Raw genomic sequence first — 22,109 nt, 5'->3', positions numbered from 1 at the left:
TGATTTCTGCAGTATTCTACTTTAAGGACTATTTACTCTCTCTCTGTATTCATTCCCATCTAGTGCTTGGGCGATGTCCTTCTCTGTCCCCACATTTTATTTTCTTCTTGTCCAGGGGGAGGCCGGCAGGTACCGCCCCCCTGCCTTGTTGTGCATTCATTCCTACCATTGTATCTTTTTAGTTTCATGGTGCTCCCTACACATGTATTAATAGTTGTATAATCACACACTGTCCTGCCAGGGGGTTGGGATGGCATGTTCCTCCCTTCTCCCTTGTTGTTTACCTGCAACAATTAATTATCAATCAATCAATCTGTATGGGTGCGACAGTGTATGGGTGCGTCAATCTGGCAACGATGCTCGGATGTAAACAAAGTCAGCTGGTGGACGGCGTGGGAGCTGAGCGGCGCCTTGGTCAATGGTCACCTGTGGCATTCTTCTGGGCACACACTGGTGAGTATACGGGCACGGCGAGCCTGTGTAATGGTGAGCAGATGTGTATGGAGAGGGGCATGAGGGAGGCGAGAGGAGTTAGAGCAGGGTGGGAAAAATAAACTGAAGAGGCGAAAGGAGAACCGGTGCTGTGGGGAATTTCATAGTTTTCTAATGGGAATTCCTTGGGTCAGTGTCACGGCTCCCCTCACACGTCCAGACCAATAGAAAGGGAAGAGATTATACACTACCTCCTCCTCCTCCTCCCAAGACACATCACCCAGCCCTCCTCCTCCAATCCTCCTCCTAACGCTCCTTACATAGCCCTTCTCCTCCTCCTCCTTCCTATCTGCCTGTCCACGAAACACTCCTCACCAATCCCTCCTCTTCCCAAGACTACTCACCCAGCCCTCCTCCCCCTAGACTTCTCACCCAGCCCTCCATCCCCCAACACTCCTTACCAATCCCTCCTTTCCCCAGCATTCTTCACCCAACCCTCCTTCCCCTAAGACTCCTCCCCCTAACCCTCCTCCCCCTAACACTCCTCCTCCAAAGACTCCTCCCCCAACCCTCCTCCCCCAAGACATCTCACCCATCGTTCCTCCTCCAGACGCTTCTTGCATAGCCCTCCTCCCTCCTCCTCCTCCCTACCTTGCTCTCCAGTCCTCCTTCACCCAACACTTTCCCTCCCAGCCCTCCTCCCCCAACACTGCCATCCACAGAGCCAGTTGCCAGCCATGCTCCTGCTGCCCCGGGAGGTGTGCCGCCGCTGTGTGGCATCGCGGCTGCTTGGGGGCCACACCTGGGCCGTGCGTCTACTCTCCCTCGGCCAACCCTCAGCGGCTGGCAAGAACCTGTCCAAGCATGTCAGGCCGCAGGGAGGAGAAGGCTTCACTCACAAAGGTCGGTTGAAAAGCTCTAAAAAGTAGCAATTTTTTGTCTATTTGTATGTGTGTGTATGTAGGTTTCTCTTAAAATTCTATAGGCACTTGATACTTTTGTTAATTACTGATTAACATAAACTTCCATGAGTGATTGATATTATGTATTTTTTTAAATAGATTTTCATGAGCAAATATCTATCTATCCATGTAAAGACTCATTGACAGTCCATTCACTGTTTGATAGTTTAACAAGGCAAAAAAATGTTTAGAAGTTGCCTTTAGATTACTGAACTGGGAATTCAATCATCAAACCCTTGAATATTTTTTCATTTTTCATTATTTCCAATTTTTTTTTAAAGTTTTTCCTTTTCCTGCCCTCACACCCTCACACCATCACATCCTACCGTCCACACAGCCCGGGAGGCAACGCGCACCACCACCTACACCGCCGTGGTGCTGGTGGGCATTGGGGTCACTGGCCTCATGATGTACACCATCTTCAGGGAGCTCCTCTCCTCCTTCTCACCACAGGTATGCACTGGCTGGGACACATATATCGGAATTGTAACAAGGTTCAGCACTCGGTCTGGTTTAGATTAGGTTAGATTGGGTTAAGTTACATTACATTAGATTAGTTTCCTTCTCTCCAGGTACTTTCTGCTGGTAAATAAATTGAGAATAATTAGAAGAGGATTATGTGGTTAGTTTGAGTTATGGCCCGCTGGTCACCCACGGCTCAGCGGCTCGGGGAAGTGCCAATCATGCTGACACTTCATATATATGCGGCCACGACCTAGGAGTGCCTGAGGGAGGGGCTGGAGTGTTGTCAAAAGTATGAACAAGGACAGTCACTGGACATCTCTAGTGCAGTATTCTTAAACCCAAATTCTTAAAACATGTTAGGGCTTACATACCCACATTTGAAGAGGCTTTTGTAGAGATAGTTATAGGTATTTTGATGGGTAGTTTTATGGTCCTAGTGATAGATTGACAAGGCTTCTGCACCCCTTCTTCTTTCTCTCCCTCTATCCTTCCCTTCCTCATTTCTCCCACTGTCCTCCCATATATCTTCTTCTGCATCCCTCCTCGACATGTTAATATCTTCATCAAAAAGCCACTCTGACCATAAGACATATGATAATGACGATGATTATGATGATGATGATGATGAGCTTACCGTGTTGCCGGCAGACGGTGTACACGGCTGCGGTGGAGAAGTGCAGCGCCCACCCCAGAGTTACAGACTTCCTTGGAGATGCCATAAAGGGGTTCGGGGAGGAGAGTCGGAGAGGCCGTCGCACACACATCAGGTGAGGGGGAAGGATGTGCTCTCTCTGACTCATTATTATTATTATTATTATTATTATTATTATTAGTAGTAGTAGTAGTAATGGTATTCATGCTCCATATTTTCATGTTCTTCATCTTCTTTGCTCTTTTTACCTTATCAATATATTTGCATTTATTTTTTATCTATTTATTGTTGCTGTTATTACTCCTTTTTCTCTGCACTTCATGTTCTTTGTTGTATTTAATGTATCTATATATTTTCATTTACATATTTCATTTATTCATTTATATATTCACCTATATATTAACCTATATACCCAACCCACCTATCATTTCACTAGGCATTGTTTTTTCCCTTCTTGTATTTTTTTTCTCCGTCATTCTTCTCCTTCCTTAACTGTCATTCTTTTATTTTTCCTATCCATGTCTGCTCATCAAGGGGACTGTTTGGGTCTGTCATTTTTTATTTTCCCTCGACAAACTTTCATGAGCCTCAATAATAATGATAATGATAGTAATAACCTAACTCCTTGACCCCACAGCCACATGGGTTACGAGGTTGACGGCAGCAAAGGTTTCCGCATCAAGTTCCACCTCAAAGGACCCCGAAGGACAGCCACAGCTCACGGCGACGCCAGGGAGGTCAGCAGTAGTAGTAGTAGTAGTAGTAGTAGTAGTAGTAGTAGTAGTAGTAGTAGTAGTAGTAGTAGTAGTAGTAGTAGTAGTGGTGGTGGTGGTGGTGGTGAGGAGGGTATTATTATATGGGTGGTCATAATAGTAGTAGTTTTTGTTGTAGAGGTAGTAATTAAAGTAGATGTAGCAGTAGTAGTAGGTAATAGTAGTAGTTGTAGCAGTAGTAGTAGTAGTAGTAATGATAGTAACAGTAGTAGTAATTTAAACTTCCAAATCTTTGCTTTCAGTCTTATTTAGTTTGATATGGAAATTGAAATACTAAACAAAATCTCTCTCTCTCTCTCTCTCTCTCTCTCTCTCTCTCTCTCTCTCTCTCTCTCTCTCTCTCCCCACCTCGGTAGACCCCTGGGGGCGGGTGGGCCTTCCGGTACCTCTTCGTTCAGCTGGACTCTTACCCGCACGAGGTCATTGTGATCGAGGACAACCGGGAGACACTCTTTGGCGCAGCGGGGGAGGCCCAGGACACCCCCTTGCCCCTGCACGTCTGACACTGAGGCTGTGGCTAAGGCTGCGACTCTGGCAATTGTCGCTGATAGTACTAAGGCTGTCATTGATGTTATTTTCATTGGTTTACTTTAAGTCAATAGCTTACAAACTCGATTAGTCTCTGGTTGATGTTCTTTTCTTTGTTTTCTTTAACCCCTTGACTGTGGATTTCCTACAAGAAGACTTCACCAAGCTACAGGAATGGAGCAAAAAGTGGCTGCTACAATTCAATGAAGAAAAATGTAAAGTCCTGCACCTTGTGAGGGGATATCCAACACACCAATACCACATGGGAAACACTCCACTATCCTCCACAGAGGCATAGAAAGACCTGGGACTGTATGTTACCAGGCTACCAGTGAAAGCGAAATCCGTGCCAGTCACAGCGGACGAGTTAAGTCAATGCCTTTACAAGCTTGATTAGTCTCTCGTTCGTGTTCTTTTCTTTGGTTTTGATTGAGTCAGTGTGATAATTCTACAAACTTGATTCAGTGCGTGTGACTAAGGTTTAAGCAAGGGCTGTTCCTGCCGATAACACTAAGGCTGTCAGTGATGTTCTTCTTTTTGGTTTTGTTCAAGTGAGTATCTCCATGAACTTCATGCAGTGGGTGTGACTAAAGGTGAAGCAAAGGCTGTTCCTGCCAATAACACAAGGGCTGTCAGTGATGTTCTTTTCTTTGCAGTGGGTGGGACTAAAGGCGATTCAAAGGCTGTCGTTGTTGTTCCTCCTGGTAACACTAAGGCTGTCATTACTGTTTTCTTCTCCAGTTATGTGACAATCCTCTATACCTCTAAGTACTTGATGCAAAGGCTGTGGCTAAGGCTGGTTCAAGGGCTCTCATCGGTATTACTAAGGCTATTATTGCTGTAGTACCAAGGCTGTCATTGCTGTTCTCTTTGGTGTGTTATAAGCCTCTGTGCCTCTAAGAACTGGCAGTGGGTGTGGTTCAGGCTGGTTCAAAGGCTGTCATCGGTATTACTAAGGCTATTATTGCTGGTGTACCAAGACTGTCATTGCTGTTCTCTTTGGTTGTGTTATAAGCCTCTGTGCCTCTAAGAACTGGTAGTGGGTGTGGCTCAGGCTGGTTTGAAGCTGGTGCTGCTGTTACTAAGGGGAATAGATTTTAACCCTTAGATGGCAGCAGTACTTGAAGAGCTGCTCCCCCAAAATGAATGGTCTATTACAGTCACTGCCAACCTTAGGACCGTAGCATAGTTACGCCGCATAATGGATGTTTTAACTATCGTCTAGATATAGATTCTACCGTGATCTGGAAGTATTGTTATATTTCTGCCATACAAAACTGACTGACTGAACTTTGGACTCCTTTATAGAGTTCCACCGCCGTCGAAGGGTTAACAGTAAAATTTTGTACAGTTTTAGAGTTTCTCCTTTTCTACTTAATTTTCACTAACACACACCCGACAGGAGACACGATCGCCGCTGTAACGAAAGCTGCCATTGCGAGGAAGTTTTGTTTTGTTTTCTTTGGGGGATAAGTTTTGTGTGGGTGTGAAAGACAAATATCAACAGTAAAATTAAGTAGTTTCAGAATTTCACAGATACATTCAGCAGGAGACATTGGCGGCTGTAACTAATTATATAATCGGCCTGTATTATATAACGTTTTGGGGTTCACACACCCGCATTAGATTAGTCTTTTGTAGAGGTGGTTGTGGGTAATGCCAATGATAGGTTTATGAGCCTTTATGGGAGGGATAGTTTGATAAGGCTTCTGCACCGTGATTCTAAAAACATTCATGAGAATCCAACACATCTCCTTTGTGGCCTTTGGAAATGTATTTGTTTTGAGAGCTGAAAGTGTCTGAAAATATGGAATGAAGGCCGTCATCGTGTGGAAGTCAGAGCATTTGTTTTTATCAATGTATATATTATGCAGGTTTGAAAGAATAAATATTTACAGAAAAAAATTGTATTGTTTCAGAAATTCTCCCTTTCTACTCAATTCTCCATGTTCTGCCTATCTATCTCTTCTGTCTGTTGGATCTGAAGTGATGAAATTGATACCCATTGCTACTTGTCCTACCCTGACCCTGACTATCAGACCCTTATTGGCATCACCTGTCTTATTAAGCCAGTTCTTGCCAGATCCATCAATGAGCTGGTTGGTCTACAGATTCACCTCATAACAAATCCTTCAAGTTTATAATGCTTGCTGTGTTACAGTGCAAGGCCAAGCTACTACAAGCAATTAATCAATATGACATTTATTTAATTATTTTATTTATTGCACATGGATGGCTTCTTATATCAGCTGCTTGATGTATAGATTTTCCTCATAATAAATTGTTCAGTCAGTTTGTAAGGCTCAGTATGTTACAGTGCAAGGCCAAGCAAAGCAAATACTCAAATTAATGTGTAGTTTGCACATGGATCCATTACTTGGTGTAGGAATGCTAGTTAACAGTCTTTTTAGACATCTCTATATGTACGTGTTGAATAGCCAAACATGTTCAGTGATGTGTCTTTTAATGATAATGCACCATATTATACATTTCTTAAGCTGTCGTGTGTCTAAATGTTAATTTACTCTGTCTCCAACAGTAAAGCCAGTACAGTTATGTGTTGGAAAGAAGGACCAAGATAGCACAGCAGTCCTCTTACTATATGCTTTCAAAATCCTCTTTACATGCCCAGACCTCTTCTGGGCCTGAAAGTTAGGTGTCAAATGTCCTCTTGTTAGGCGTGCAGCGTGTCCTCTTGGAGCTCTCATGTACTTTAGCCTCCCTTTCAAGATGGAAGCATCAAGACGCCTCAAACTGTTTCGGAATGATCTTTTGGAATACTCTACCACTTTTGGGGGGAAGCAATAGTTTTGCTTGCTTAGTTTTCTTCTTTTTTCACCTGCTCTAGCACCACATCCTTGGCTGCTTCAATCTGCTCCTCCTTCAGCTGGAACCAGCCACACTCACAGATGTACCAGCGCTTCTCGCTGCTGTTTGGGTACAGAGTGATGCTTGGGCTGCGGTGAAGACAGGTCTGGAACATACGCATGCAGTGTCCCATGCGGTTGAGGAACTTTATGATGGGGTTGTCCTGCTCCAGGCAGGGTGTGAAGGAGCGGTTGTCCTTCTCGCCACCCTCACAGTGCTGCGATGACTCCCGAAAGTTCTTGAGCAGCAGTTTGGCTGGTAACACAGACTCAATATAGGATATCACCTCCACCCTGCTCCTGGAGCTCAGGATCTCCGCCTCCTGTTGGATCTTCTGGATGTCGCTCACTGCCAGGCCATTGAGCAGGTTCATGAGGACGAGCACGATGAGGAACACGAATGTCACGTAGAGAAGGTGCGAGGAGACGGGGAAGGCGTCGAGGGGGAGCTCTGTGTACCCAATCTCCCCGGTGGTCATGGCTATGGTCTTGAGGAGGGAGTTGTAGTAGGTGGTGAAGTACCCGTTCACTTGGAACACCAGGTAGAAGCTGATGCTGAAGGCCACCACCATGGAGGAGAACATGAAAATGAATTTGAGAAAGTTTTTGGCGACCGTGGTAAACATGGTGATGTAGATGGACAGGTATGGATGCCGCCCCAGCACCAGCATGCCCTCTATCCACGAGAACAGCACCAGCCAGGCACACACGCTCTGCTGTGATGCCATCTCCACGGGAATGATGGGGATAAGCAGCACCGTGCAGGTCAGGAGGATTATTGAGATCTCAAGCCAGTTTTTCAGGCTTTTCACATACCGTCTCCAAGAGATAGAGATCTGTATCCCTTCCCGTATTATAAGATATAATATGCAGATGAAGATAAGGACTCCGAGGCTAATCTTGAGGGCTACATTGGCCTTTGTTGGGTCTGGCAAGCTTGTGCTGGCTGTGGCATTCTGTTCACTTGGGTCATCATCCGTCAAGTGTGTGAAGGTCCCGTGGAAGAGAAGGATGTAAGCTGTCAGGAGGATGAGGAAGGCCATATACAGAAGGATGTTAAAGTAGTAGTATTTCTGGATCCTCTGCCACTTCAGGAACAGGAGCGTGTCAATCACAGGGTGTAGGAGGAGGCGTTGGTGTTTGCGTGAGTCACTCAGGAACCTCATTATCTCCATATCCGACTGCATCTCCGTCTGTTTGGGTGCCAACATGCCATAGTGGAGAGTGATCTCAAAGTTAAGGTCGGACACATTTTTCTCGGACTCGATGCAGTTGTTGAGTATCTTCTTCAGGACCATCGGCTGGATGCTGGTGATGGCCAGCGTTCCAAACTTGTTTTTGATGCTGAGACTTGACCCATTAAGGAGGAGCTTTTGCACAAAGCTCTGGTCGTAAAAGTAAACAGCGTGATGCAGAGCCGTGAACCCGTACTTATCCTGTGCATCCAGATCCACCAAACATTTCTCCTTGTCCATGAACTTTTTATGCTCATCCATATCTTTTAAAAAGTTCTCCTGCACATCCAGGTCCAGCAACCGTTTCTTGTCCAGCAGCAGCAGCTCCAGACACTTGGAGTAATCAACGCCTTCGCCTTTATTGTCATACTCCCTCTTGACTACCTTGTGCAGAGCCGTCTCCCCCCTGTCATCTGTCTTCTTCAGGGCGGCCCTCACCTTCGTGAAATCTGTGTTCGGGTCATCCTGGTTCCTCAGCGCCAGCAACAGGAGCTTGAGTATCTTGTAGAAGCCATTCCGTGCTGCGTACAGGATTGGGTTCATCTTGTTGGTCTTGTCCTCCTGTGAAGGGTCAGCACCGTGATTCAGCAACTCCTTCACGAAGTCCGTCAATCCTTTCTCACATGCATACTGCAGCAGCGTGTACTTCCCGTGCACATGGTCATTCTCCAGCACTGACTTCATGGACTGCAACTTGTCTTCCTCAATCTCGTCCATGATCTCCCGAAAGAGTTCAATGTTGGGGCAGATCAGAGCTTTAAAGAGCTCCTCCCTGAGATGCCTCGGTGGCTTAACGATGGCGTTGGTGTTGATAGAGGCCAACAAGCCAGGGAACTTCTTCTTGATAAGATCCTCAATGGTTTCGTTAGCATAAGTCGCCTTGTAGTTCGCCCCCTTGTATATAAGCTCCTCCACCATGTACTCCCAGCCTCTGGAGGCAGCCAGGAAGATCGGAGACTGTTTCTCTATGTTCAGGATGTCCCCGTGGGTCTTGTCGTTGGAGAGGAGGGCGTCCAGACAGGCCTTGTAGGAGTCCTCTTTGGTGTCCCATTTATTGGTAAGGAGGTGGAGGGCCGTGTCGCCGAACTCCCCTTCCTTGGCGTTGGGGTCGGCGCCTTTCTCCAGGAGGGCCTTGACCACCTCCGCGTGTCCACTCTTGGTGGCATGGTGAAGGGGATTGTACTTCTTCCATGAGAAGTCCTGGAAATGGGCAAGACTTTAGTGAAGGGAAAAAAATATTCAGGTCTTGGATATATGCAAGAGTACTTGTGAAGGGGGCAGTACTTCTACAAGGGAACACTATTTCTGGATGGGAACTACGTATTTTCCTCATGACAAGTCCTGGAAATATGCAAGACTGTATTAATGGTGTGATGGGGATCATTTATTCTGGGCCTGGAAATACACAAGGCAGTAGTGGGGGTGTGCAGGGGACAGTGTTTCCTCCCTGACAGGTCCAGGAAATATGCAAGACTCTAGTAATGGTGTGAGGGGACAATGCTTCTTCATGTCCAGGAAACATTCGCCTGTAGTGAATATGTATATAGGGAAGAAAGTCACGTGCGTATGCTGTGTGTCAGGATGGGATGGCGGAAGGGAAGGAGGGTGCGTAGGAGTGTGTTCTGAATGGCTGGAACGACCGTGGAAAGGAGTTACAGAGCTTCCGTCCTGTGGCTAAGGTTGTGGCATCCACTTCCTCTGTCTCCTTATCTATCTATCTCCCTTCTCTTATCTTGTCTCTATCCCTATATCTACTTCCCTCTCTTCCTACTCTGTCTGTTCATGTTTATCTTTCTGTCTGTCTACTTCCTTCCTTCCTCTCACTCTTATTTCATCTCAGTCTGTTTGTACTCTCTCTCTCTCTCTCTCTCTCTCTCTCTCTCTTTATGATTCTATATCTATCTATCTATCTATCTATCTATCCATCTCTGTATCTATCACTTCCCTCCCAGTCTGCTATTCATGTTTCATATCTCTTACTTTCTCTATCCTTTTACTTCCCTCCGTTCATTCCTCCTACTGTCATGTCACCCCTGCACAGCACCTGGATGTTGGAGTCCGCTCCGGCCTTTAGCAGGGCGGTCACCAGCTTGGGGAAGTTGTTCTTGGCCGCGAGGTGCAGGGCGGCGTAGGGCAACCTGGGGAAGGCTTCGTTGATGGCCTCTTTGGAAAGGTGTTTCAGTGCGTTGCTCAGGCGTTGCTCATCCATGTCGCCTGTGAAGGGTTGGAGGGAATACAGTTTTCCTTTGTCTGTATTTCAACCGACCTACCACTGAACGCTTTCAAAGGGCCTTCCCTTCATCGCTACTTTAACACTTTCAAGGTGAGCATCGGGAGTCACGACACCTTTCCATTGTATTTTGACCCTCGTTCCTTGCCATCAACTCTTTGCAGGAGCGGCGCCGGCGGGCTTTTTGTTTATTCTTTATCTTGTCTACCCTTGAGCTGCCTCCTGCTCTGTAGAAACGCCCTTATCACGGGCTCTTCCTTCCTTGGCCATTCCTATTACATGGATAGATATGAAAATACAGATACACGTAGAGATATTTTGTTATCCAAGTAATAATGATAGGTAGATTGATGCGGATAGACATGCAGATAGATACAATTAGATAGATACACATATTTTAGATGACGGAGAGATATAGATACGTGTGTGTATGTGTGTGTGTGTGTGTGTGTGTGTAGTTACTTGCCCTCATCACGATCAAACTCTTCCTCTCAGTCATTCCTTTGATGTGTGATGTGTGAGAGAAGCACTTAGGCAAGGCGCGCACTAACCTGTCTCCACCGCCGTCAGCAGCTCCTGTTTAAAGTAGGCCTCGTCGCCACCTCCCGCGGCGCCGCCCCCTTGCGCCGCGCGGCCTGAAAGATATTGGGAGAGGAGGGGGGGGGAGTTAGGAGTGGAGGCTGTAGCAAGTTATCATCATTGTCATCGTCGTCACCATCACCACCATCAGCCGTTACTGTTCCCTGCCAGCCCGAACCCTTCCCAGCGTCCTCCCCCTGCCTGGTGTTGGTGTCGGCGCTCCCACGAATGCTTTTCCTCTCTGCCTGGTCCTCTGTCTGCCCGACCTCCAGCACTTGTTGGGTGACACTCTTTTACTTTGCTTGTTATCTCTCTCTCTCTCTCTCTCTCTCTCTCTCTCTCTCTCTCTCTCTCTCTCTCTCTCTCTCTCTCTCTCTCTCTCTCTCTTATCATTTTTCTTTTTGTTCTCTGTTTGTCTTAGAGAGAGAGAGAGAGAGAGAGAGAGAGAGAGAGAGAGAGAGAGAGAGAGAGAGAGAGAGAGAGAGAGAGAGAGAGAGAGGTATTATTATTATTATTATTATTATTATTATTAGTAGTAGTAGTAGTAGTAGTAGTAGTAGTAGTAGTAGTAGCAGCAGCAGCAGTAGCAGTAGTAGTAACAGAAAGTGGAGGAGGAGGATTTATTCTAACTGTGATGTGTATAGTTTCCGTAGATATTAATTCCCTTCCTCCTCCTCCTCCTCCTCCGGTTCACCCCTCTGTTGTCCTCTTTCCTGCCTACGTGTCCTGACCATTGCCATGTCCCACTCTGTCACCTTTTGTCCACCTGCTGTCCTGTCTCTCCGTGTCCCTTGTCAGGCCAACACCACACGATGCCGGAACACTTACACTTGCCTTACCCACACACTTCACTGCGTGTTCCAAAACTACCTTAATTAAACTACCCAAAAACTGCAGAACTAACTCACCCTTGTCGTCCGTGGTATTGAGAGGTTCATTTTCGGACATCTTGTTCTTCTCCCTCACACGCCTTCACTCGCTGCCCTCATATCAGGCAAGCTTATATATATCGTGACGGATTAACGCTGTCTAGGTCTGCTCTCCGGTGACTCACTGTCTTATCAGCAGTGGTTATTTTATATTTGTCTATCACAAATGTGTAGTTCTCTTCCACTTTTTTCTCCTCCTCCTCCTCCTCATCCTCCCGCTATGGCGCAAAAGAGAGGAGGAGGAGGAACACAAAGGAACACAAAGGAAGAACAAACAACAGCAGACCTGCTGGTCCTTACGAGGCTGTTTGTGACAAGCTACACTAACTATCTAATCAAAGGTGGAAGATGAAGGACAGCAAAGGCGAAGGCTCCTCCCCACCCCCCCATCCCTCCAGCCAAGCGGACGCCTTAGCTGTGTGCGGGTCGTTTGTAAAGAAACACTATAGTAACAGGAGGATGACGAGGATAATGATAATAATAATAATATTATAGAAATAATAGTGATATCAATAATAATGGTTATAATAAAAAATAATAATGATAATGATAACCAACAACACCATCAACACCTCTATCGCGTCCTGCCACACTGCCTCCTTTCCTTCACGTCTACAAGGGTGGCAGCGCACGGCAAGGCAAGGGAGCGACATCTTTGTACGGCACGCCCACCACCACCACCACCATCACCCCCCCACCCCCACCACCCCTACCGCCACCACCACCTTCTCATACCTGTCAAGCTACAGTGGTGTCTTGCCATAAGATATTGCGTTAGAGACCATCAGTTTGTGTAAAAAAACGAAAGACTTGGCAGGTATGGTGCCGACGGACTCAGGCAGGGTGCACGAGGTACCTCCCCCCACCCCCCACACACTAACCGTAACAGTAACCGTTACTCAGCACGCTCACATGAATTTAAATATGGCGCGCACGATATATTTCAAATTGTTTAAAACAAACATTAAAAACACATCGCAAGCGGAGAAAAAACGTAAGATTTTCAACTTACGCCGTAAGACTTGAAAATCACCGAGATTACGTAAGACTTGACAGGTATGCCTTCTCGTCACCTGACAGATCACTCCTTATCATGTGCTAATCTGCAAAGCTCTCAATACATCACTGATAAAGGAGCCAAGTCACGTTTTTTTTTTTTTTCTTTACATTACGGTTCAAGTGCAGTATTAGTAGTATTGCATTATTCAACTTCTTTCAATATAAGACTCTCAAAACAGGCATTACAAGACTCTAGACGGGAGCCTACAGAACGCTTAACCTCTGACCTTGCTATTATTTCCGATTGGGGTAGAAGGAACCTTAATTGTGTCTTCCGATGCCTCAAAAACTCAATTTCTCCACCTATCAACTCGACACAATCTTCCAAACTCCTATCCCCTATTCTTCAACAACACTCAGCTGTCACCTTCCACACTAAACATCCTCGGTCTATCCTTAACTCAAAATCTTAACTGGAAACCACGTCTCTTCTCTCACTAAATCAGCTTCTTCGAGGTTGGGCGTCCTGTATCGTCTCCGCCAGTTCTTTTCCCACGCACAATTACTATCCACATACAGGGGCCTTGTCCACCCTCGTATGGAGTATACATCTCACGTTGGGGGGGGGGGGGTCTCCACTCACACACCTCTCTTGGACAGAGTAGTCTCAGGCTCTTCGTCACATCAGCTCCCCTCCTCTTACTGATAATCTCTTACCTTTTAAATTCCGCCGCCCTGTTGCCCCACTTGCTATCTTCTATCGATATTTCACACTGACTGCTCTTCTGAACTTGCTAACTGCATGCCTCCCCCCCTCCCGCGGCCCCGCTGAACACGACTTTCTACTCATACTCATCCCTATACTGTCCAAATCCCTTATGCAAGAGTTAACCATCATCACTCTTATATCCCTCACGCTGGTAAACTCTGGAACAATCTTCCTTCATCTGTATTTCCTCCTGCCTACGACTTGAACTCTTTCAAGAGGAGGGTATCAGGACACCTCTCCTTTCGGAATTGACCTCTCTTTTGGCCACTCCTCTGAACCCTTTTTTTATATAGCAGTGATTAGCGGGCTTTCATTTTCATTATTGTTTCCTTTTTTTCCCTTGAGCTGTTTCCTTTGCTGTAAAAAAAATAAGTAGTTGTATCAGTATGAATATTTGTAATAGTAGTAGTAGTAGTTGTAGTAGAAGTAGCAGTGTTGAAAGAGAGAGAGAATTTTATACGAGGCCAGCTAATCCTCCGGGCGTGGCAGGAAAGGCGAGGATCAGTGTTTAAGAACACAAGAACATAACAACACAAGGTTCTGCGTCTCCTCGCAACCTTCTACTACTACTACTATTACTATTACTACTACTACTACTGCTACTACTACTACTACTAATAATAATAATAATAATAATAATAATAATAATAATAATGATGATGATGATGATGATTCCCATTCCTTTTTCTGTTAACTCACCTCAACTTGTGTTTGTATTTTGGTACAATGGAGATTTTTTATTTTTTTGTAACTAGCCTAGTCAGGGGGTTGTCTGCAAGACCAGCCATCCCCCTTTGTTGTACTTTACAACAATAAATATTTCAATTTCTCTCTCTCTCTCTCTCTCTCTCTCTCTCTCTCTCTCTCTCTCTCTCTCTCTCTCTCTTTACATCCATGATCTGCGTGTTAATGCATGCTTATTTGTCGACGCTAATAACACACACACACACACACACACACACACAGCATGTCAGCCTCCATCATGTCCAGCGGTGTTACAGAGGCTGTGTCGGACGCCTTAGCTGTGTACGGGTCGTTTGTAGGTTGCGAAAACATACTTGTAACATCTTGATGAGGGTGATGATAATAATAATAGCAATAATAATAATAATAATAATAATAATAATAATAATAATGATAATAATAATAATAATAATAATAATAATAATAATAATAATAATAATAACAATATCAATAATGACCATTATTTTCAATGATAATATGAATAGGAGAGAGAGAGAGAGAGAGAGAGAGAGAGAGAGAACGAGAGAGAGAGAGAGAGAGAGAGAGAGAGAGAGAGAGAGAGAGAGAGAGAGAGAGAGAGAGAGCATTTTTATACGGTGGAATATCAGCCAGGTAATCCTCCTAAGGCCCGTTCCCCCTTTTTAGGGGGTAAATCTTTTACCATCATCAACCTCCTGCTCGAGCGGAGAAGGCGAGGATCAGTGTTTGAGCTCGAATGTCATAACAGTGTGTCACCAAATCACCTGCCCGCCTCCCTCACCCCTTAAGGAACAGCCAGTGTGCTGTGTGCCCGCCTCTCTCACCCCCTTAAGGAACAGCCAGCGTGCTGTGTGCCCGCCTCTGTGTGCCCGCCTCTCTCCTTAAAGAAGCAGGCAGCCAGTGTGCTGTGTGCCCGCCTCTCTCACCCCTTAAGGAGCAGCCAGTGTGCTGTGTGCCCGCCTCTCTCACCCCTTAAGGAGCAGCCAGTGTGCTGTGTGCCCGCCTCTCTCACCCCTTAAGGAACAGCCAGTGTGCTGTGTGCCCGCCTCCCTCACCCCTTAAGGAACAGCCAGTGTGCTGTGTGCCCGCCTCCCTCACCCCTTAAGGAACAGCCAGTGTAGTCCGAGCACGTCTTTACCAGTCGCCACCAACGTGGCAGGGACCTCGGCAACTGCCTAAATGGAACTGACTAAAATTTATTTTACATTTCCCCTCCTCCTCCTATATTCAAAGCCGGAAGGGGAGAAGGGCGGGTTGAGCACTGTATTAACACTTTCACTGCGTCCTGCTACAGTGTCTACTTTTCTACATGTCTACAAGCAGTATAGTAGAAAAGAGAGAGAGAGAGAGAGAGAGAGAGAGAGAGAGAGAGAGAGAGAGAGAGAGAGAGAGAGAGAAGTAGCCGTAGTAGTAGTGGTATCTACCTCTCACAGCCTGTTGAATCTGAAATGATGAAACCCATTGCTACATGTCCTCCTGACCCTGACTACCTCAACCTTACTGGCATCACCCTCGTAGTAAGCCAATTCTCGCCTGAGTCTTCAGCTGAAATGATGTACATTAAGCCCATTTCTGCACGTCCTACTTTGTCCTTCGACTACCAGACTCTTATTGGCATCACACTTCATAGTAAGCCAATTTTGTCTGAGTCTTTGGTAAGTCTGCATGAGTTGGTGTAACTTAACCACCACTCCTAGCCTGCTCTATATGCTTGGACAGGGTGGGCAGGGGGGGGAGGACTACCAAACAGTAAGGAACAGAAAAGCCAAGAGGTATTGTAGTATTTATTCAGCTTGGTCAGCATTATCACAGCTTCATGTATAGAGGAAAGGAAACACTCGTAGCAAAGTGTATGGACAAACTCATTGACAGAATAAATTAAGGCTCATTAGAATTAAGTACTTCAAGGCTTAATAATTACCCAGACACTGCACCTAATGGCACACACATATTGCTTTTATAAAGAATGATAACATAGTCCCTTCATACTAACACTGCTGATAAACCCCGCCCTCAGCAGCTTGGGTACAACCTTTCCCAGCATCCACCGGTCACAAGCAAGCTAAGTAGGGAAGGGTTATAGCTTGCTTGTGGACTGACCAATGATACACACTTATTAGCAGAAGGGGAGGGGGCTTCTTTGGCAAGTTAGTGTGAACAGAGTATGGAGTATGTTATAGGGGGTGTGGCTCCTTTGTGGACTGGTCAATGCCACACACTATTAGAGAGAGGCAAGGGGCTTCTTTGGCAAGTTAGTGTGAACAGAGTATGGAGTATGTTATAGGGGGTGTGGCTCCTTTGTGGACTGGTCAATGCCACACACTATTAGAGAGAGGCAAGGGGCTAATTTGCCAAGTTAATGTGAACAGAGTATGTTGGAGAGTGGCCCGGCCTTCCTGTCTCCAGATAATGATAGCACTAAAAATCATATTAAAAATAGTACTTATAGTAATTGTTTAGTAATAGCTTTATGAGATATCTAACGTAGGAATCGTGGTAAAATATATCTAACTATTACTCACACGTTAATCATAGAAGGACACTTAAAACTATGTCTATTCATGAAAAAGGCATAATAAGAATTAATCAGTAATTATGGATGGAGGGAAGGTCTGATCCAGTAATGAGTTGTTTGGTCTACAGATTCACCTCATAATAAATCGTTCAGTCAGTTTGTAATGCTCAGTATGTTACAGTGCAAGGCCAAGCAAAGCAAATAATCATTCCTTTATTAAGTCACTTTGCACTTGGATCAGCCACTTGGTGTATGAATGCTGCTTAACAATCTTCAGACATCTATATATCTTTGTGCTCAATAGCCAAACATGTTCAAGAATGTGCCTTTTAGTGATGATGCATTGTTTCCTAAATTTCTATAGGCTGTCTTGTGTCTACATGTTAATTTACTTTGTCTCCAACAGTAAAGCTGGCACGGTAATGTGTCAGAGAGAAGGACCAAGCTAACAATGCAGTCCTCTTACTTTATGCTTTCAGAGTCCTCTATACATGCCCAGACCTCCTATGGACCTGAAAGATAGGTGTCAACTGCCCTCTTATAAGTCGCATCCTCTTGGAGCTCTTGAGTACCAGAGGCTCTCTTTCAAGAAGGGAGTATCATGACACCTCAGACTATTTCTGAATGATCTTTTGGAATTTTCTACCACTTTTCTGTTTTTGAATTGACAGTTTTACTCTCTTATTTATCCATTTTTTTTAATGTTTTCCCTTCACTGCTTCCTCTGAGGTAAAATCATCATAAATTCTTCAGCATAACAAGAAATCAAGTGTCGACCTCGGCCAGGGTGCTATGGCGTCACTGTGGGGACGGGCAGAGGACGTGTTTGTCCACCTTCTCTGTGAGGGACGAAACTGCGGCCATCAACTGATCCAGGCGAGACTCAAGCCCTGAGAGGCGATGGTTAGCCACAGCATGCTCCTTTTCCAGCACCACGTCCTTGGCCGCTTCGATTTGCGCCTCCTTCAGCTGAAAGCGGTGGCACTCACAGACGTACCAACGGTCCTTGCCACGGTTGGGGAACACGGAGATGCTTGGGTTGCGGCGGAGACAGGTCTGGAACATGAGCGTGCGGCGTCCCAGGCGGTTGAGGAGCTTCATGGCGGGGTTGTGCTGCTCCAGACAGGCCGTGAAGGAGCAGTCGTCCTTCTCCTCGCCGCCCTCACAGCACCGCAGTGACCGTGGGAAGATCTGATGCAGTGGACTTGCCAGGAACACCGACTCGATGTAGGACACCAGCTCTACCCTGCTACTGTAGCTCACAATCTCCGCCTCTTGCTGGATCTGCTGGATGTCGCTCACCGCCAGGCCATTGAGCAGGTTCATGAGGACGAGCACGATGAGGAACACGAAGACCACAAAGAGAAGGTGCGAGGAGACAGGGAAGGCATCCAGGGGGAGCCCTGTGTACTCAATCTCCCCGGTGGTCATGGCTATGGTCTTCAGGAGGGAGTTGTAGTAGGTGGTGAAGTGCTCGTCCACTTGGAACACCAGGTAGAAGCTGATGCTGAAGGCCACCACCATGAAGGAGAACATTATAATGAATTTGAGAAAGTTGTTGGTGACCGTGGTGAACATGGTGATGTAGATGGACAGGTATGGATGCCGCCCCAGCAGCAGCACGAACTCTATCCACGAGAACAACACCAGCCAGGCACACACGCTCTGCTGTGGCACCACCTCCATGGGCATGAACAGCACCGTGCAGGTCAGGAGGATTATCGAGATCTCAAGCCAGTTCTCGAGCTTCATCACGTACATTTTCCAGGAAACATAGAACTGAATTCCTTCCCTCACTGCAATATACAAGGTGCAGATGAAGATAAGAACTTTGAGGCTGATCTTCAGGGCCATATTGTCCTTTATTGGGTCTGGGATGCTTTTGCTGAGTGTGGCGTTCTGTCCGCTTGTTGTCGAGGGTGTGAAGGTCCCGTGGAAGAGAAGGATGTAAGCCGTCAGGAGGATGAGGAAGGCCGTGTACACAAGGATGTTAAAGTAGTAGTATTTCTGGATCCTCTGCCACTTCAGGAACAGGAACGTGTCAATCACAGGGTGCAAGAGGAGGCGTCGGTGCTTGCGTGAGCCACTCAGGAACCTCAGGCACTCTGTCTCCGGTTGCTGTGACATTTGTGTGGGCGCCAACATGCTGTAGTGGAGGATGATCTCAAACTCCCGATCCGACACGTTGTTCCTGTACTTGATGCAGTCATTGAGCACCTCCTCCAGGACCGACGGCTGGATGCGAGTGATGGCCAATGTCCCAAACTGGTTCCTGATGCCCAAATGCGCCCCATTGAGGAGGAGGACGCGCACAAAGCTCTGGTCATCGCAGAGAACAGCGTAATGCAGAGCTGTGCATCCGAACTCATCCTGTGCATCCAGATCTAGCGACCGTTTCTTGTCCAACAGCAGCTCCAGACACTTGAAGTAATTAACGCCCTCAGAATTTGAGACGTACTCCCTTTTGACGACCTTGTGCAGCGCTGTCTCCTTCCTGCGGTCTCTCTGTTTCAGGGCGGCCCTCTCAAGCTTCTGGTCCCTCAACGCCAGCAGCAGGAGGTCGAGTATTTTGTAGTAGCCGTTCCGCGCGGCGTACAGGACCGGGCTCATCTGGCTGGTCTGGTCCACGTGTGAAGGGTCAGCACCACGCTTCAGCAACTCCTCCACGAAGTCCGTCAGTCCATTCTCGCATGCGTACTGCAGCAGTGTGTACTCCCCGTGGTCCTCCTCCAGTGCTGACTTCATGGACTGCGACTCATCTTTCTCGATCTCATCCAGGATCTCACAGAAGAGCTCGATGTCGGAGTTGCTCAGCGCATCGTAGAGCTCATCACTGAAGTGCCTCTGTGGCTTGACAATGGCAGAGAAGTCAATGGAGTCCAGTAGGTCAGGAAACTTTTTCTTGATGACATCCTCAGCGGTTTTGTTGCCAGAAGCCGCCTTGGTGTTCGCCCCCTTTAGTATTAGCCGCCGCACCATGTACTCCCAGCCCTTGGAGGCGGCCAGGAAGAGGGGAGAGCAGCTGTTTTGGTCCAGGATGTCCACGCGAGTCTTGTTGCAGGCCAAGAGAGTGTCCAAACAGGCCTTGAAGGAGTCCTCGTTGGTCTTCCACTTGTTGGTGATGAGGTGGAGGGCCGTGCGGCTAAACTCTCCATCCTTGGCGTTGGGGTTAGCACCTTCCTTCAGGAGGACGCTGGCCACCTCCGCATTGCCATTCACGGCAGCGTAGTGAAGGGGACAGTACTTCTTCCCTGAGAGGTCCTGGAAATGGGCAAGACTTTAGTGAGGGGAACAATTTCTTCAGGTCCTGGAAATATGCAAGACTAGTGAAGATGTGAAGGGAACAATATTTCCAAAAAGGGACTATTTATACACGTTCAGGGCAATAATATTAGTAATGCTTGGTTAAGTAATGAGTCAATATTCAAATAAATCGCCTTGGGTAGAGCAGCTGTTTTGTACACACTTCCCGCAATTCCTACCAAGCTTACCATTATATCTAGCAGACACCAGCCAACTAGCAAAGTGTCTTCCCACAGCACCAGCCCCCTCACATTATTCCTGCAGCTTAGTTAGGTAATGAGTTGACATTTCAAATAATTCGCCGTGAGTAGCGCAGCTGTTCGTTTACTCATTTCCCGCTCTTCCTACCAAGCTTACAGAAAGATTTAAATAGACACCAGTCGTCTAGCAAATGGTGCCCCACAACAACAGTCCCCTCACAATATTCCTACACCAGCTTCTATAGGCGACCATTTACAGGAAACAGCAATCATAGTTGAACGAAACATTGACAGAGGGTAAAATGTAGCAGAGGTGACACTGGCCACTCATGCAACTGACATGTCCCTTGTTTACACTGTCCACCCCCAACACAACCAGGGATGCCACGATATCGTACTCACCAAACTAGATTTTCCCATTTCTGATGACTGCACAAAACCCTCTATAATTCACACTTTTAACGATAGATATGAATAGGTATCATTAGTTTTATGGGTGAGACGGAATATAGGCTGAAATTGGGAGAAATAAGAAGCTGAGAATGACAACCTGGGAATGTTGAACACAACCCCTGGAGCAACGCCTTGGCAGGGTGTATGGCTAACACCGCCATCTTGGCAAAACTTAGTAGCTCCATTGCATAACATTGCACGATGTTGAGTGCTTAAGGGTCCTCTGACCGAGGGCGAGCGCATGAGGACAGAGGGAGTTAGGGGTAGAGGGCGCGGGAACACAGCATTATCCGCATTTGAATATTTTATTTTTTCATGTAATTTTCGATTGATAATTGATTCGACTTACGACCGGTATTTCATGTCTGTCTGAATTTATCAATCCATTTATATTTCCCTCCATACACCAATATATATATATATATATATATATATATATATATATATATATATATATATATATATATATATATATATATATATATATATATATATATATATATATATATATATTTTTTTTTTCTACATCTCAGGGTATAGCGCAGGTAGGCTTTCTTCAGGGGCCTAGCTGGTGGTCGGCCGTTATGGCGCAGGCAATTTTTTATAGTGGCGCCAGTTATGCTTGGCTCATGCTGCCCCCCAGAACTCATTCTTGATCCACTTGGACAGTTTCTTCTAGAGTCCGGGTTGATGGGTGGTCTTCAGGACAGCATGTGGGTAGTCTTAGGCCATTCGGCAGTGACTGAAAAATCCCAGATGGTAGCGTGGGGATTCAAATCGACGCTGTCCATGGCGTGATGAATACTGGCCCAGCACGCTAACCACTCAGCCACCGCCTACTCCTGCTCTCTCTCTCTCTCTCTCTCTCTCTCTCTCTCTCTCTCTCTCCTTGTATATAAATATCTATATCTATCTATATATCTATCTGTATCACTTCCTTCGATCCCCTCTATTTACTTTTATTCATCTCTTACTATTTATCAATCCATCTGTCTTATCTACTTCCCTCCATTCCTCTTGCTGCCATTTCATCTCTTTCTCCCCTCCTCCCCCACGCACCTTGATGTTGGTGTCCGCGGCGGCCTCCAGCAGGGCGGTGACGAGGTCAAGGGAGTTGTTCTTGGCCGCGAGGTGCAGGGCCGTGGCGGAGTCCGGCGAGGGGAAGATGTAGTTGACGGCCTTGTCGGGGAGGTGCTTCAGGGCGTGGCGGAGCTTGTCCTCGTCGCCTGTGGAGGGTGGGAGGTATTACAAGTGTGTGTGTGTGTCTGTGTGTGTTGTGTGTGTGTGTGTGTGTGTGTGGAGTTCAATGTCCTTATCGAAATCTATTCCTTCCTCTGCCATTCCTTTGATGTGTGTGCAAAGTTAAATGTCCTTATCATAAGCTTTTCCTTTCTGTCATTCCATTGAGATGGATAGATTATATTTTTGCACATAATTCACAACCGTAACAACAAACCCAACATCATTTACTTTATAAACACACACACACACACAC

The 22,109-nt window shown here is 46.3% G+C and overlaps 3 protein-coding genes across 3 annotated transcripts in view; 1 reads left to right on the top strand and 2 right to left on the bottom strand.

Moving 5' to 3' along the window:
- Window positions 1–296: 296 nt before the first annotated feature.
- On the top strand, window positions 297–4,071 carry LOC127003034 (mitochondrial import inner membrane translocase subunit Tim21-like). The gene is made up of 6 exons (XM_050869391.1): window positions 297–453; window positions 1,155–1,335; window positions 1,732–1,847; window positions 2,508–2,626; window positions 3,149–3,248; window positions 3,641–4,071. The coding sequence occupies exons 1-6, from the start codon at window positions 334–336 to the stop codon at window positions 3,785–3,787; spliced, it is 783 nt and encodes a 260-aa protein (XP_050725348.1). The 5' UTR covers window positions 297–333; the 3' UTR covers window positions 3,788–4,071.
- Window positions 4,072–4,385: 314 nt separating this feature from the next.
- LOC127003035 (transient receptor potential cation channel protein painless-like) lies at window positions 4,386–12,020 on the bottom strand. Its single transcript, XM_050869392.1, has 4 exons — window positions 11,632–12,020; window positions 10,696–10,779; window positions 9,959–10,128; window positions 4,386–9,114 (listed from the first exon to the last, which is right to left on the bottom strand). The coding sequence occupies exons 1-4, from the start codon at window positions 11,669–11,671 to the stop codon at window positions 6,631–6,633; spliced, it is 2,778 nt and encodes a 925-aa protein (XP_050725349.1). The 5' UTR covers window positions 11,672–12,020; the 3' UTR covers window positions 4,386–6,630.
- Window positions 12,021–15,913: 3,893 nt separating this feature from the next.
- The window catches only part of LOC127003033 (transient receptor potential cation channel protein painless-like), a 19,246-nt gene continuing 13,050 nt past the window's right edge, over window positions 15,914–22,109 (bottom strand). Inside the window, exons 4-5 of the mRNA XM_050869390.1 lie at window positions 21,674–21,840; window positions 15,914–19,919 (exon numbers count right to left, since the gene is read on the bottom strand). Of these exons, the coding sequence (XP_050725347.1) occupies window positions 17,457–19,919; window positions 21,674–21,840 (2,630 nt within the window). The 3' untranslated portion in view covers window positions 15,914–17,456. The remainder of the gene's footprint in view (window positions 19,920–21,673; window positions 21,841–22,109) is intronic.

Source organism: Eriocheir sinensis, chromosome 24 (assembly GCF_024679095.1).
Source record: "Eriocheir sinensis breed Jianghai 21 chromosome 24, ASM2467909v1, whole genome shotgun sequence".
NCBI lineage: Eukaryota > Metazoa > Arthropoda > Malacostraca > Decapoda > Varunidae > Eriocheir > Eriocheir sinensis.
Note: the sequence above shows the minus strand (reverse complement) of the source record. Positions and strands in the feature narration are given on the sequence as shown.